Source organism: Phascolarctos cinereus, unplaced genomic scaffold (assembly GCF_003287225.1).
Source record: "Phascolarctos cinereus isolate Bilbo 61053 unplaced genomic scaffold, phaCin_HiC Scaffold_4;HRSCAF=312, whole genome shotgun sequence".
NCBI classification, from domain to species: Eukaryota; Metazoa; Chordata; class Mammalia; order Diprotodontia; family Phascolarctidae; genus Phascolarctos; species Phascolarctos cinereus.
The window spans coordinates 308,567,657-308,582,593 of NW_027555847.1; the positions used below are offsets into that span (position 1 = coordinate 308,567,657).

The window sequence follows — 14,937 nt, forward strand, 5'->3', positions numbered from 1 at the left end:
TTGTACTTTTGCTCTTGAGATCCATGTAACCTGTAAACTTGAAATTATCAAATACTTCCATGTTATTTAATAGACTTTTGTGTTTATTTTTAACAGGTCTAAACTTGTAAATGTATATTATACCTCTGGTTTGGGCACCTTGTTGGTAGTATATGATTTATCTACATCTAAGGACTATTCTTATGAAGATTATTTATAAAGTTGCTGCCTGGCTTATGAATACCTAAAATCATAATAGAAGGAACCTTAGAGGTTATCTCTTCTAACTTTCTACCCATCTTGTGAATATCCATATATGTATATATCCTAAATGTAGGGTATTAGTTAGGCTTCTTCTCCCTCAGTCCCAAGGGGAAGGTATATTCCTTTGATAATCAAGGCAGGTAGTAGTGTACATATTTCTTTCTAAAAGCTGGGCTGTGAGAGGAAGAAGAGATACAGAACAATAGTCTTAGTCATGGGCATGTTTTGTTGTTAGGAAGGAAAGGAACCCGTAAGTAGTAATGGTTGAAAATGAGAGAATAAGAAAGGTAGACAAGATAAAGTGGATAAAGGTCAAGTCACCATGCATTTATTAAGCACCTACTATTTTCCAGGCATTATGTTAAGCTCTGGAGATACAAGAAAGGCAAAAATAATCCCTGTCCTTAAAGACTGCTTAGTCTAATAGAGGAGACTATGCCATCAACTGTGTGCAAACAAGATACGTACGTACACACACAGAAGGAGAGAGAGAATAAGTTGAAAGTCGTCAGAGGAAGGAAAGAAACAAGCATTTATTAAGCACCTTCTGTGTTCTAAGCACTAGTGTTAAGGACTTCACAGATATCTCGTTTGATCTTCACAACCCTGGGAGGTAGGTGCTATTATGATCCCCATTTTACAGTTGGAGAAACTGAGGCAGACGGGTTGAATGACTTGCCCAGGATTACCTAAATTCAAATACAGATTTGAATTTGGATCTGAGTCCAGGCTCAGCACTTTATCCACTGTGCTGCCTAGCTGTAAATCTATGATCTAATAACAAGTGGCTGTTAACAGTTTTAAAAAAAGAGAGATGAAGGGGAATTTCTTATCAAGTGAAAAGTGCTGATCATGGTCCAGTGAGAAGGGAAATGTCTTCCTAGTGTTCTGAGTTTTTCCATAGGACATTTGGATTAAATAGGCTTTTGTGGACCCGTGTGAGGCACTAACTCTTGTTTATTCAACAGCACATTTTTATTAAGTGAACACTATACAGTAAATGAAGATAAGAAACATTGTTTATGGAAGGGAAATGGGTTTTACTTACAAATATCTAACTTGTGAACCAGGTTTTGAAATGCAACTCATTTATAAATAAGCGTGTGGTTTCTTATATCCTTACCTTCATATGACTTGTTCATTGATACAAAAATATTAAATTTACCCAGATGAATTTTTTGTTCTTTCAAACTCACTTATTTTGTGATGAAAGTAGAAAAATTACAAGATTTGATCCCTGTCCCCAAAAAGTTATTTACTTTAGCTTTGAGCCATACCAATGTAAATTATATAAAGTTACATAAATACATAATTATTTAAGATAATTGGATATTAGAACTGACAGGAGTCTTTTCATGCTGCTATATGTGACAAATCAATAATTGCCTAAGTTGAGAAAACAAAAACCGAGAATGTGCCTAGAGCTTGACTGCCAAATCTTTAGAAATTTCTTTCCCTTCTTCCTACTCTGCTGATTTGACTGAACACTTATCATCATTTTCATTTGCAGAAAGCAAATGACAAACATCTTAGAAAAAAGTTTAAGTATCAAGACCCTCCCCATTTCTGTTTATAGGATCACAAAGTTTCAGAACTGGAAGAAACCTTAGCATTTGTTTGATGGAACCCCCTCATTTTATAAATGAGGATATTGAGAATTATAGAGGTATGGTGACTTAGCTGAGGTTACATACCTATGTAATGCCAATTAAAGCTCTTAACAGGTAGAACACAGGGACCCATCTAATGAGATGAGATTTACAGTAAGAAGGCAAACTATAAACTCTTACATTTGGATTTATATGAGGTTTGAGGCATAACTAGACAGCAGCTCTTCTGAAGGGAAAAAAAAATATCTGCAAGTTTTAGTTAATTTAAACTCAACATGAGTCAGCAGTGTGCTATGGAACCCAAGAAAGGTACTTCAGGCTTAAGCTGGAAAATAATCAACATGGTGTCTAGGACTAAGGACATGAGGTGTTTTCTGCCTTGGTCAGATGAAATCCTAAATTGAATTTAGTTCTGGGTACCACGTGCTAGGAAATATTTGTAAACTAGACTGAGTGTCAGGAGCAAGGCAAGATGGTAAAGGATCTGGAGATAATGTAACTGGAGAATTAGTTGAAGGAACTGGGAATGTTCAGCCCACGGAACATTTTCACCACCTTATGGGTGAAAGGGTGGAGCGTAGGCAGGATCGTGACAGTTGGCACGTCAAAAAGAAATTATATGTATCCTTCTTGGCCCAAGAGGGAAGAACTAAGATCAATTGAGGGGAGTTACAACGGCAAATTTAAGCTTGATATGGGCTGGGAGGGGGCGAGTCTAACAATTAGAGCTATTCAGTAATGGAGTGGACTACTTCAGGAGCTGGTGAGTTCTCCCTCACTGGAAGTGTTGAAGAAAAGACTGGGTTACCACTTGTCCAGAGTGTTGTAGAGGGGATTTTCTTGCAGGTCTTCTTTAACCTTAGATGGCCTCTGAGGACGCTTCCAACTGTGATTCTTTTGTATGTCTATTGGGAAGTTCAAGCATAATCAGTTTAAACTTAATTTCTTAATGCTAATTGAAAAGTAAGATAAATGCAATTAGAAAAATAATATTTTGATTTGGGGAGAAATAGCAAAATCCTAGTATCCTAGCAAGTGTCCCAAAGAAAATGTCACTCTTAGATCTTGTGAACACATATTTTTCAATAATTGTGGCCACTTAGCTTGGGCAAATGAGTGCTAAATTTCTTTTGTATATAGTGCTTTGTATAATTTGCTTTTTCTCCAAATTGTTTTTTAACATCAGATAGTAATAACACTTGATGAATTTGTAAATAGAGGCTACTTTGGAAATGCTGACCTAGTTTTGTGTATGATAAAGTGTTGATCCATTTCTTAAATACTTAGTGATTTTCATAGTAATTAGGTCATGAACATTGACTCATTTTTGCAATGTCATTCTTGTTTTCATTCCTTTTTTTCATTTGTCTTCATTTCCTTCTTTTACAAATGAAAAAAAAATGTCTTTTATTCCATGTTAAAGGAAGTGATGTTTTAGATGAAAGGATATACATGTATGTATGTGCAAGCATGTACACATGCATTTTCACACAAACACAATTGGCTTATCTGATATTTTAAAGTTAATGTTTTGTTTTATAAAATTGTAACCTAATCATTTATGTAAATAGAATTGTAGCTTCAGTTTTTTAAACAAGAAGAATTAGCATATGTTATCTACTAGTTTTTTATTTATAATAGACCTTTAGGAACTTAAGTTTTCTTTGTTACATGAAGGCAGCCAGCATTATTTCCCTGAAGCAGAGACAGTGTAGTGAATCTAGGAAACTCTCAGTCAGAAATTCAATAAACAATATTTACTGAACACCTATTGTATGTATTGTTGATCATCTGGAAACTAAACAGAGGCTAAAGCATCCCTCCCATTTATATAGTCAAATACCAATCAGTCAAAGATTTTGAAGAATTTCTGTATTTTTTTTTCATTTTTTATTTTTTTATTTTTTATTTCGGTAAAACTATGTTTTGCTGAAGCTATTAACTACCTCAATTTGTTTGTTGGATCTCTGGGATTTTTTAAGTAAATCAGTCAACCGGTAAGCAGTTACAAAGTACATAAGGTATATCAGGCACTATACTATCAAGTTGTCTGCAAACAGATAATTCTTATTTATTTGGGGGAATGTTTATATTTTATGTATAGCAGATCTTCAAAAAGCAGCATGCAATAATGGATCGAAAGCTGTCCCCAGAGAGAGAAAGATCTGGATTCAAGTTGCCCCTCTGAATGTCTGCCTGTATGAGCCCAAACAAATCATTTTACCTCTCAGAATACTGAAAGACTCTCTAAGATCATAAAAGCCACAGAAGATCTGTATTGGTAGAGAGAATTTTGTTGTTGGGAATGAAATTACAAGCATCCAGTCTCATCCTAAAACAAAGCCCTTCTTGTCCATTGGATCTGAGTTGTATTTTCTTTCTTGTTTTATTGCTTTTGCGAGCAACACTAATGTTCTAGTACTCTACTATGGAAAGATCTTAACCCATGTACTTATATGGGGAAAACTTAGTCTTCTTTGAAAATAGTGCTAGTGTTTGGTTTTAGGTGGATAATTTTGATTATATCGAAGGAGGTCCTTTTTGTTACTGTGTTTTTAACATGTTAGAAGAAATTTTGTCAGGCATCTTCATTATTTGACATAATCATATGGTTTTGATTGTTTATTTGATTTATTATGCTAATTGATTTCTACCAGTAAGTCATTTTTATATCCGTGTTTTGTAAACAACAGATAATTTTTTTTTAATATATTGCTTGTAGATTCTCTGCTGAGATTTACTTTGAATTACTGTGTTATTAAAATTGGTCTGTAGTTATCTTTCTCTACCTTATTCCTCCCTGGTTTGGGCATTAGAACCATATTTGCCTTTAAAAGTTTAGTCAAATGCCTTCTTTTCAATTAAGAAAACTTATTATTTGTAGCAGAGGCATTGCTTGTTTTTTAAAGGTTTACTAGTACTCCCTTCTAAAATACGTCTGCTTAGGTTTTTGTATTAATTGCTGTTTTCATTATATGATAGGCTATGTAGGGTATATATGATATTTCTATCTTTCTGCATTTATGTATGATTTTTTGCCATAATTTTATAAGAAACTTTGTGATTCAAAAATTATACATGTTCCTTAATATTCCCATTCAGAAATGACCATAAGTCTTTCAAATATACTTTTTCATCTTTTTTTGCTGTTCTTTTTCCTTTTTTCTATCCAAATTATCTAGCTCTAACAAAGGAACATTAAAGTTCTCTATAATTGCTCTTTTACTACCTATCTCTTTTGCAATTTCATAGAATCATTAAATCATATACTTAGAAGGGTAAGGGATCTTAGAGGCCATCCAGTACAAACCGTTCATTTTATTCAAGAAATTCTGGCCTAGAGAGGATAAATGTTCTGCCCTCAATCAATGAGACCAAGGAGAGATTTAAACTCCCAATTCCATTGTTTCTGTCAGCCTATCCCCCCTACCCCACTTTGCTACTGTTAAATGCAAATAACTAAATTAATGATTATGAACAGTTTTAAGAATTGAAAGGGACCTTCTGTCCCTTTTTAGGCTCCTCCACTATTGCATAATTGAAAATAGACCACATGGGACTGGTAGCTAATTTGTAATTTAGTGGGTTACTATGGGCAAGTAATTCATCCCCCAATAGCCATGTTTATTTAGACTGGTCTTCAGAAAACAAGCTTGATTTATTTCCAAGACTGCTTGAAACCTCTCCAAACTGGTAGACCTTGCATTCCACTAGTAAAGCTTTCAAAGCACACAGGATCATCTTCACATGATAATAAATTGTCAGGCCACATCTTTATGGATTAGACATAGATTTATAGATATATCTATTTCTACCTATGCTTATATATACATTCCATTGTAACAAGCAAACTAGCATTAAAAAATTTTCCACATTTTGTGTTCTCTTTTTAGTCTTCAAATAAGGAGCTTCTCCTATAGGTATCCAGTGTTGAATAAATATCAGTCATTAGTGGTTTAAACAATAAGAACTATCCAAGGGAAGGATAATAAAGTCAGTGTAGTAAAGATTTCTGGGTTTTTTCATTCATACTTAATATTTCCATATGTGGAACACATTAATGCTAATAGTAATAGCTTTTATCTGTATGTAGTCCTTTAAAGATTGCAAAGTGCATTTCATACTTTACATTAGTCATTCCCATTTGACCCTCCCAACTTAGCTATGAAGTAGATACTGTTTTTTCTTCCATTTTACCGATGAGGAAACACTCAAAAAAATCACTGACTTGCCCAAGGTTGTATAGCTAATAAGTATCTGAAGGATTTTGAACTCATGTCATTCTGACTCCAATTCCGGCACACTAGCAAAGTGAGTATATCCAGTATGTCCACATAACAAGAAGAACCCAACAGGATCAGAATGATGACAGTCCGTGTTTTAGTATCTATCTGGGGATACAACGGCTTGTCCTTTCAAAAAAGGGGAGCTGTTGTTTAAAAAAACTCCTTTGATCTACATAGACAACTTATATTACTTGGCACTTTGGGGTCAAAATGTACATAAATTTAAAGTCATTTAGAGAACTCACAACACCTATGCATTCACTATTTTGGATCCTAGAAGTTAGGAAGGCAGACATTGTTAAGTCAGATACCACTCATGCTTCTGATAAATATGAAATCTAAAAATAAATTTATTGTGAAGGGAAAAAGTAAACCTACTTCTCCCCAAAATTATGATACATAATATGTTAAATAGTGATATGACCAAGGGTCTGACTTTAATTTGGATTACTTATTCAATCTGGTATCCATGTTAATTGACACCTGAGGGCCTGCAGAAAAGCAGAGTGCTTTATGGCAATGCCCTGAAGATGTGAAAGGAGAAAAATGTTAAAATGAACAAATTGCGTTGTTGGAAATTTCGTGATGCATATTGAGACCAGAAGAGTTAGGAGAAGCGTAGCCTAAGCAGAGCTAATTGCATATTCTGTCTTAGTGTTGAGCTATGTGTGAAAGTGAATAAGATTTTGAATATAATTATTAAGTAATTTATAACAGGATTTTTCAGTATGTGTTTTAACAAGCATGCATATACACATATTTTAAATCCACACGTCTGTGTTATATTTTATGAAGAACTTACTTATTCCTCAGCAACAGTTGTCTTATATTTGAAGTTAACATTTTTAAAAACTTGAAAACTAGGAAACTATCCATGAATATTTAATATTAATAACAACAACAATAATAGCATTTATTTACTTTTATTTTTTTAATTAGAGTTTACTAACCATGTGATGTCTTAGGCTTAGTATTTAAGACACATATTATATGGTCCAGGGCCTAAACAGTTACCCCTTCCACATCGTGGTGGGGGGAGTTAGGGCGCAGCATACCTACAGTCTGGAAAATCCGTGCAAAATTTTTTAGCCTGCCATACTAGAGAAGTTTAAATTTTTTTTAAATTTTTCTTTTATGGGATGTTTACAGTACCTCAGTTGTAGAATTTGGTTTAATTATTTTTGGTCATAGGTTCTGTGTTGGTTACTGGCCTTCACATGGCATCTTCAGCTTCGCAAAACTCCCCCAAAATTCCCATTTCATTTCTTAGTGCTGCCCCACACTATATCGAAATCATGATGGGAAAGTTGCAATGTGGAAGGGATAACTAGTTATTTCCCACTTAAAATTGGATGTCTTGCTGATAAAGGACTTTGAAATTTGTTGTTAGCTAGGTCTCCCAATATTCACAGACTTTTAGCTCTACCATATCTTTCCAATCAGATTTCCAATCAGAAAAGCATAAATCATCCATGAATTAGGAACTCCAGGCTTTTCTTTAATCAGAATACCGTAGGCCTAAGATATTTTTTTAAGTCCAGAGGAGAATAAAGAGTGCCAAAAGTTGGCCTAGACTTGTATTTTGGCTTCCTCACCTTTGTCTACCAAAATTATACATAAAACATTAGCTCAAGCTATGTTCTCTAGGAACCTGCACGTTTTCAGATGTTTAGGATATACTTTTATTGAACTGGAATTTTTTTTCTTTTTTAGCATTGAAGTTCTGTTTTGAAGCAAGCAGGAGTACGTGTATAATTCTAATCTTGGTTCAAAGCATTACAGAAAATGATCACTGATTAAAATGTAATAAAACTACATGGGGTGCTCTAAAAGCATTAAGTTAAAAAACAACCTTCTTCAACTTAATTCTGTTTCGAAGGAGGATAATCTCTCCTGTGTGCTAGTCTCATATCATCCTTTCAAGTTGGCTATGTTAAACGATACCCCAGAAGCATTTTAAACTTACCATGTCCAAACCGAATTTATTATCCTTCTTCTCGAACTCTCTCCTCCAAAGTTATGGATTTATAATCTATCAATCATTTAAGAAATTTTTATATTGATAACAAAGTGACAACTTGGAATCAGGAAGGCCTGAGTTCAAATTCTACCTCTGATATTTAACTCTTAGCCTCAGTATTCACATCTGTAAAATTAGAGGTTTGAGCTCAATTAGAGGTTGAGTTATTCTAGAAAAACTTCTAGCTCCAAATCTACCCTGTGAACCCTAAATCTATAATGCTATCTATGATTATGTAGTTTGACTCAGTTTTTGGTTTGGGATTGTTTTTGTGAGTCCCACCCCCCCAGCAGTTCTTCATGTTGCAATTGTAAAAGTAACTGTGGAGGGGCAGCTAGGTGGCACAGTGGATAGAGCACCAGGCCTGGATTCAGGAGGACCTGAGTTCAAATGTGGCCTCAGACACATAACACTTACTAGCTGTGTGACCCTGGGCAAGTCACTTAACCCCATTGCCTAACCAAAAAAAAAAAAGGTACCTGTGGAGATTAATACATAAACTCTGAAAAAAATGAGTTGGCTGTGCTGTGTTGAGAAAACGTAGTTACTAAACATGTCTGTTTTCATTCTACTCTGAAAGCTTATAATATCTACCAGTTAATTATATCTTGCCCTGTGTTGTCTTAAGTTATTTTCATTATTTTTATTTGTTCATTTTTATTCCCTGCTAGACCACTAAGTTAATATATATTATGATTTTAAAAAGGAGATAGTTAATACAGAAACAAATCAGTACGTCAGTTGTTGAGAGTGCAAGGCCCTAGTTAAAAAAGATTTGTCCTTAACACTGTTCTGTATAGAGTTTTTTCCCCTTACAATTAACATTCTGTATAGGTTACATATTTTATCAATTCACTTTCTCTGTGATTTTTTTATGTTAAGTTTAATATCGTTTTTAAAAAAACTAATTAGAACTTAAGAGTAAGAGAACATTGACTAAACCTATTAGTACTAAAGTTGGATTATCAGTTATGTTCAAGTTTTAAAGTTTAAAATACAGCTCTTCTATGGACATCAATTTCAAGGAAATAGGTCTAAAATTTCCCTAAAAAAGGTTAAATCAACAGTGATGATCAAAAACACTAATATTCTAAGTTAGAATTCACATCTCCAGCTGCCTTTCAAACATCTCAACCTGGATATTCATTAGACATCTTAATATGTCTCAAACAGAAGTCATTATCTTTCCCCTAGACCCTACCCCCCTCCTATTTTCCCTGTTACTGTAAAAAATAACCCCATCCTCCTAATCCCTCAGGCTCACAATTTAAGAGTCATTCTGGTTTCCTCACTTATCTCTCACCCCTCATATCCAATCTGTTGCCAAGACCTATCAATTTCACCTTTGTAGCATCTCTCAAATATACCTCTTTTCTCACCTGACACTGTCACCACTCTACTGCAGGCCGTCATCACCTCACACCTTGATTACTGCAATGGCCTGCTGGTGGGTATGCCAGTCTCAAGTCATTCCCCACTCCAATCCATCCTCCATTCGTCCACTAAAGCAGTTTTCCTAAAGTATAGGTCCAATCTTCACCCCCCAAATGCACTCTCAACAACTGACGTACTGATTTGTTTCTGTATTAACTATCTCCTTTTTAAAATCATAATATATATTAACTTAGTGGTCTAGCAGGGAATAAAAATGAACAAATAAAAATAATGAAAATAACTTAAGACAACACAGGGCAAGATATAATTAACTGGTAGATATTATAAGCTTTCAGAGTAGAATGAAAACAGACATGCCTTCATAATCAGAGCCCTTTGTAACCTAGTCTTGTCCTGCCTTTCCATTCTTCTTAAACCTTATTCCTCAACACATACTCGGCCTTCTGACTTCTCTACAGACAAGATACTCCATCTCTCAGCTCTGGGCATTTCTCTGGCTGTCTCCCATGCTTGGAATGCGCTCTCTCCTCCACTCCAACTACTGATCTCCCTGGCTTCCTTTAAGTCCTGTCTTAAACAGGAATCCCACAGAAAGCCTTGTCCAACCCCTCTTAATTCCAGTGCCTTCCCTCTTTTATTTCCTGCTTACCATGTGTATATATAGCTGGTTTTGTGTATATTTGTTGTCTTCCCCATTAGATTGTAAGCTCCTTCAGGTCAGGGACTGTCTTTTGCCTCTTTTTATATCCCCAGTACTTAACGCAGTGCCTGGCAACTAGTAAGCACTTAATAAATGTTTATGGATTGATATAGCTACTTTCTGCTTTTGCAGGGGCAGTGGTTGAATGTTGAAAAAGATGTCAAAATGTGCTCAACAAGCAAAACATTCTTATTTGTTGATGATAACGTTGTTTATTGTTGTTCAGCAGTTTTGAGTGATGTCTAATTTTTATGATCCCATTTGGCATTTTCTTGGCAGAGATACTGGAGTAGTTTGCCATTTCCTTCTCTAGCTTATTTTACAAATGAGGAAACTGAGGCAAACAGGATGGAGTGACTTGTCCAGGGTTATACAACTAGTATGTATCTGAGGCCAGATTTGAATTCAGAAAAATGAGTCTTCCTGACTTCAGGCCTGGCACTGTATCTACTGCACTACCTGGCTGCCTTAGCTATTATTTATATCAAATGCCAAAACATTATACTGTCTAACAGTCCATAAGGAGACAACATGTCTTAATAATTAGCTCTCCTCAAAGCCAGAAAGACTTGAGCTTAAAGCACACCTCTGACACATGTTGGCTATGTGATCCCTGGGCAAATCACTTAACCTTCCAGAGCTCTAGACAACCAAGACTATAAATTTCAGAGAGAGTGCCAACCTACATGATAGAGGAGGTTCTGCACCAAAAGCTCCCTGAACCATTGACATCCCTATCCCTATTCCCTAACAATTCATATAATTTAAACATTCCTGTTGTCCAAAATGGGATAGCATTTGGAAAGTTAGTCCATTATAATTAGCATTAATTATTTGGGGAATATATCTTTGTCAAAGATGTTTTTTTAACTCAATAATTTCCTCAGATTCATAAAATAAAAAAAAAAATTAATTGTAACAAGCTGTACTGAAAATTTCCCTTTACAATAAAGGGTCTGCTAGAAAATGGAATGCTGTTAGAAATGCTGTTTTTTAGAAGTGCCATTTTAAGGGGCAGCTAGGTGGCGCAGTGGATAGAGCACCGGCCCTGAAGTCAGGAGGACCTGAGTTCAAATCCAGCCTCAGACCAAACACTTGACACTTACTAGCTGTGTTGACCCTGGGCAAGTCACTTAACCCCAATTGCCTAAAAGCCAAAAAATAAAAAAAAAGAAGTGCCATTTTACCTGAAATTTATGTGCAAGGTTAATGAATAAAAAAGCATTTCTCAAGGGTTTACTTTGTGAGTGGCACTCTGCTAAACACTGGACATATAAATGCAAGATCTACGTAATCCCTGCCTAGTAATTCAGGAAAACAACAAAAAAGAAAGGTCAGCTGGAGGGCAGATGGAAAGGTCTTAATGGTGCTGCTGGAGTAGAATAGATGGCAAGGCCCAGTGGTCCTTAAAGTTACATAGGTAATTAGATGGAGGGAAAGTTGCAGGGAAGGTTACAGAGGCAGGCCAGATAACAAGACCTGGAAGATCTTTGGAGGCAGTGACAGGGCAGATGGTAAAACCTGATGGTCCTCTATCAGAAAGAGCTCTTGTTGACTCTCATCCCGTCTAAGCCCCAGGGAAAAGGCAGGATAGGAGAGCACCCTTCGTTGTGGCTGTTCTTCCTACTTCCCCCAATCCTTCTGTCCCCAAGTCCCCAGTGCGTCCTGTGACTGCCCACTGAGAGGACAAAGGATAAGGCAGTCCTGGTGATGGCAAATCTTCCCGTCTCCTGGCCCTCTTGGATACAATTCTTAGCTGTTCATTAAAGCAAGCTGTCTCTCACAAAATGTCTTAACACCTAAAACCTTTTAGTCCTAAATACTGAAGGGTTTAAGTTTCTTAAACAATGAAGTATGTATTAACACACCTCCAATATAAAGACAGCTGAATCACCCTGGACAAGTCACTTTAGCTCTCTGAACCTGTTTCCTTATCCATAAAATGAAAAGTTTGGACTCGACCTTCCATCTCTTAAATCTATTATCATATGTTCTGTTATAATCCCAGGAAAATGTAGTTCAGGAGAGTTTTAATCAATACTAGTAAATTCCTTAAAAATCATACTGAACATTAACATACTTATAGAATACCTAAGAAATTTCTTCTGAGACCAGCCCTCTTATCACTCTGTATATATTAGGTTGCATGTACAAATGCCTCCTTTGTCCTAATGTCTTTTCTAAAGAATCAGTAGGAAGAAACATCATTTCCAAAGTGAATATCTGACTTTTTGCATTTACTACTTAAAAGCGAATATTACACTATGAGAAAATAAAGATTAGCTACAGATATTGTATTTCCATGAAACTTAATATTCCATTATATTAGGATATATAAGACATAATCTGTTTATTTATCACATTAATTTCTAAAATGTTCATTAGATATCTTTTCTCCCTTGAAAATCAGAAGGAAAATATCTCCCCTACACACAAATTTAACCACCTCCAAATAAAGCCTCATGGCCTTAAAACATTACCATTAATATACTAAAATCTCTGTGTTCTATAACTCATTGTAAAATTTGGTAGTCAAGCCAGCTTCCTCTCAGTTGGTCTTTTGGAGAAATGGATGGTTTCTTTAAGTATGCTAGTTGTCATTCATTATTTCATAGGATCATAGAGAGTTGGAAGGCCGTCAAGTCCAGCCCCCTCATTTTACAGACAAGGAAACTGAGTGTCACAGAGGTCAAGTGACTTGCCCAAGGTTACACAGCCAGTAAGTGTTTTGAGGCAGGATTGGAACCCAGGTCTTCCTGATTCCAAGATCAGCATTCTTCTGTTTTTTGATATGCAGAGTATGAGAAGAAGAAATTAAATTTGTAAAAGGTATCAAAATATTATTATGAAATTGAAATTAATTTTTCCTTTTCTTCTTTTTTGTTTTTTAGTCTGCCATTTTCAATTTTCAGAGCCTACTGACAGTAATCTTGCTGCTTATATGTACCTGTGCATATATCCGATCCTTGGCTCCTAGCCTCTTGGACAAAAATAAGACTGGGTATGTTGCTAACATCTGACTGTTCTAATTAATTCTTTCATGCACATCATCTGGCAGTTAGTAAATTAAAATTTCATATATATGCTATGAAATTTGCTTACTCTGTGTAAATTGGTTTAATAATTCTTTACAGTTTCTTCTACTTTTAAAATAAAGTGGAGTTTTACATTTATGAGTACTTTGTGAAATTAAAACATGGATTTGACAGGTGACCTTGAAGTGTTATACTAAAAGTGTGTATTATAAGAAGCCTATTAAAATCTTTCCTCTTGGATTACTGATTTAATTTATGACTTCAAAAGATATTCTTTGGCATTAGCTCTTATGGAATCATCAAAAACATGAATAAGGTTTAAATCATTTCCATTTGGGAAGCATATTTCACAGGTTGTACGTTACTGAGTGTATTTATAGTGTCTATAAATAAAAATAATAAATCTTACCACTTTTCATTCTTGGTACTATAGTTTCTCCAAGCCTGTATCTAAAATTATCTTCTAAGAATTTTATTTGTATTGCTTAAAACAGTAATGAAAATCAACTATTGGACATCCTGTATCTTTGTTAATTTATATTTTCATGTCCTATATGAAAAAAGTAAAGCAACATGCTGAAAACAGTTTATTGCATTCATTACCAGGTCCAATTTCTTTTTTCATTTTTCAGCTATTTTGAAAAATAACCTGCTATGTGCAAAGCACCGTATTAGACCCTGGAGAAGATGCTAAGATAATTTGGCTAGGATATATGAAATAATATAAACTTCAATGCTGTACAGCACCTACACTATTAAATACAATAACTACATTAATAAGTAACAATTGGAGAATCTTAAAGTACTCTCTGAGGTCGGAAAAAATTAATTAGAGCACTTGAGTTCAAATCATGCCTATTCTGTTTACAACTTCTATATCTGAAAAATGAATGACTTTGACTGATTGGTCTCTGAGGTTCCTCCCCTGTAAATATTATAATTCAGTAAAGGAAAGATTAACTGCGGAATATAAGGAAGGCTTGTTGAAAGAAATGGTTTTTGAACTGGGCCTTGGAACAGGATATCAAAAAAGGAGCAATGAAAAGACACTGCAGATATGATAAAAAGCACAAAGGTAGGAAAGCCCTGGATTGTGCTAAGGATGATGTGTGATTAGTACAGCTATGGTATGTAGTCCACAAGGAAGGGAGCAGTGCAGAATTGGGCTGGAAAAATGCCAGGTGGTGAAAAGCCTTGAGTTCTAAGCTAATAAGTTAATAAGCTAATAAGGAATTTTGATAGAGAATTAGAAGCCATTTAAGACTTGAGCAGAGGAGTACCATGGACGGAACTGAGTATAAGGAGTATTAAACAACAGTGTAAAGTTTGGGTTGAAGCAAGAGTTTGATGTAAAGAGCCAATTAGGAGGCTAAGAGTAGTCCATGGAGATAGTGAGGAGGACCTAATATAGCAGTGGCCATAGGAACAGAAAGGAGGACACAGAATCAAGAGAGATTAGATTGAAGAATTGTAATGGATAGGATTTGGTGACTGATATGTGAGAGAAGGAAGAATCAAACACACCTCTTGGACAAAAATAAGACTGGGTATGTTGCTAATATCTGAATGTTATTCAGGGATCAGTGTGTTTGTAATGTGCAGAAAGCTCTTTGAGTCCTGTCATTTTTAAACACTAAAATTTTTCTCA

At 35.2% G+C, this 14,937-nt stretch overlaps 1 protein-coding gene across 1 annotated transcript in view; it reads left to right on the forward strand.

Annotated features, from left to right (window-relative positions):
* Nucleotides 1-14,937, forward strand: part of TMEM167A (transmembrane protein 167A) — a 36,274-nt gene that overhangs the window by 7,655 nt on the left and 13,682 nt on the right. Inside the window, exon 2 of the mRNA XM_021007922.2 lies at nt 13,146-13,255. Coding sequence (XP_020863581.1) covers nt 13,146-13,255 — 110 coding nt within the window. The remainder of the gene's footprint in view (nt 1-13,145; nt 13,256-14,937) is intronic.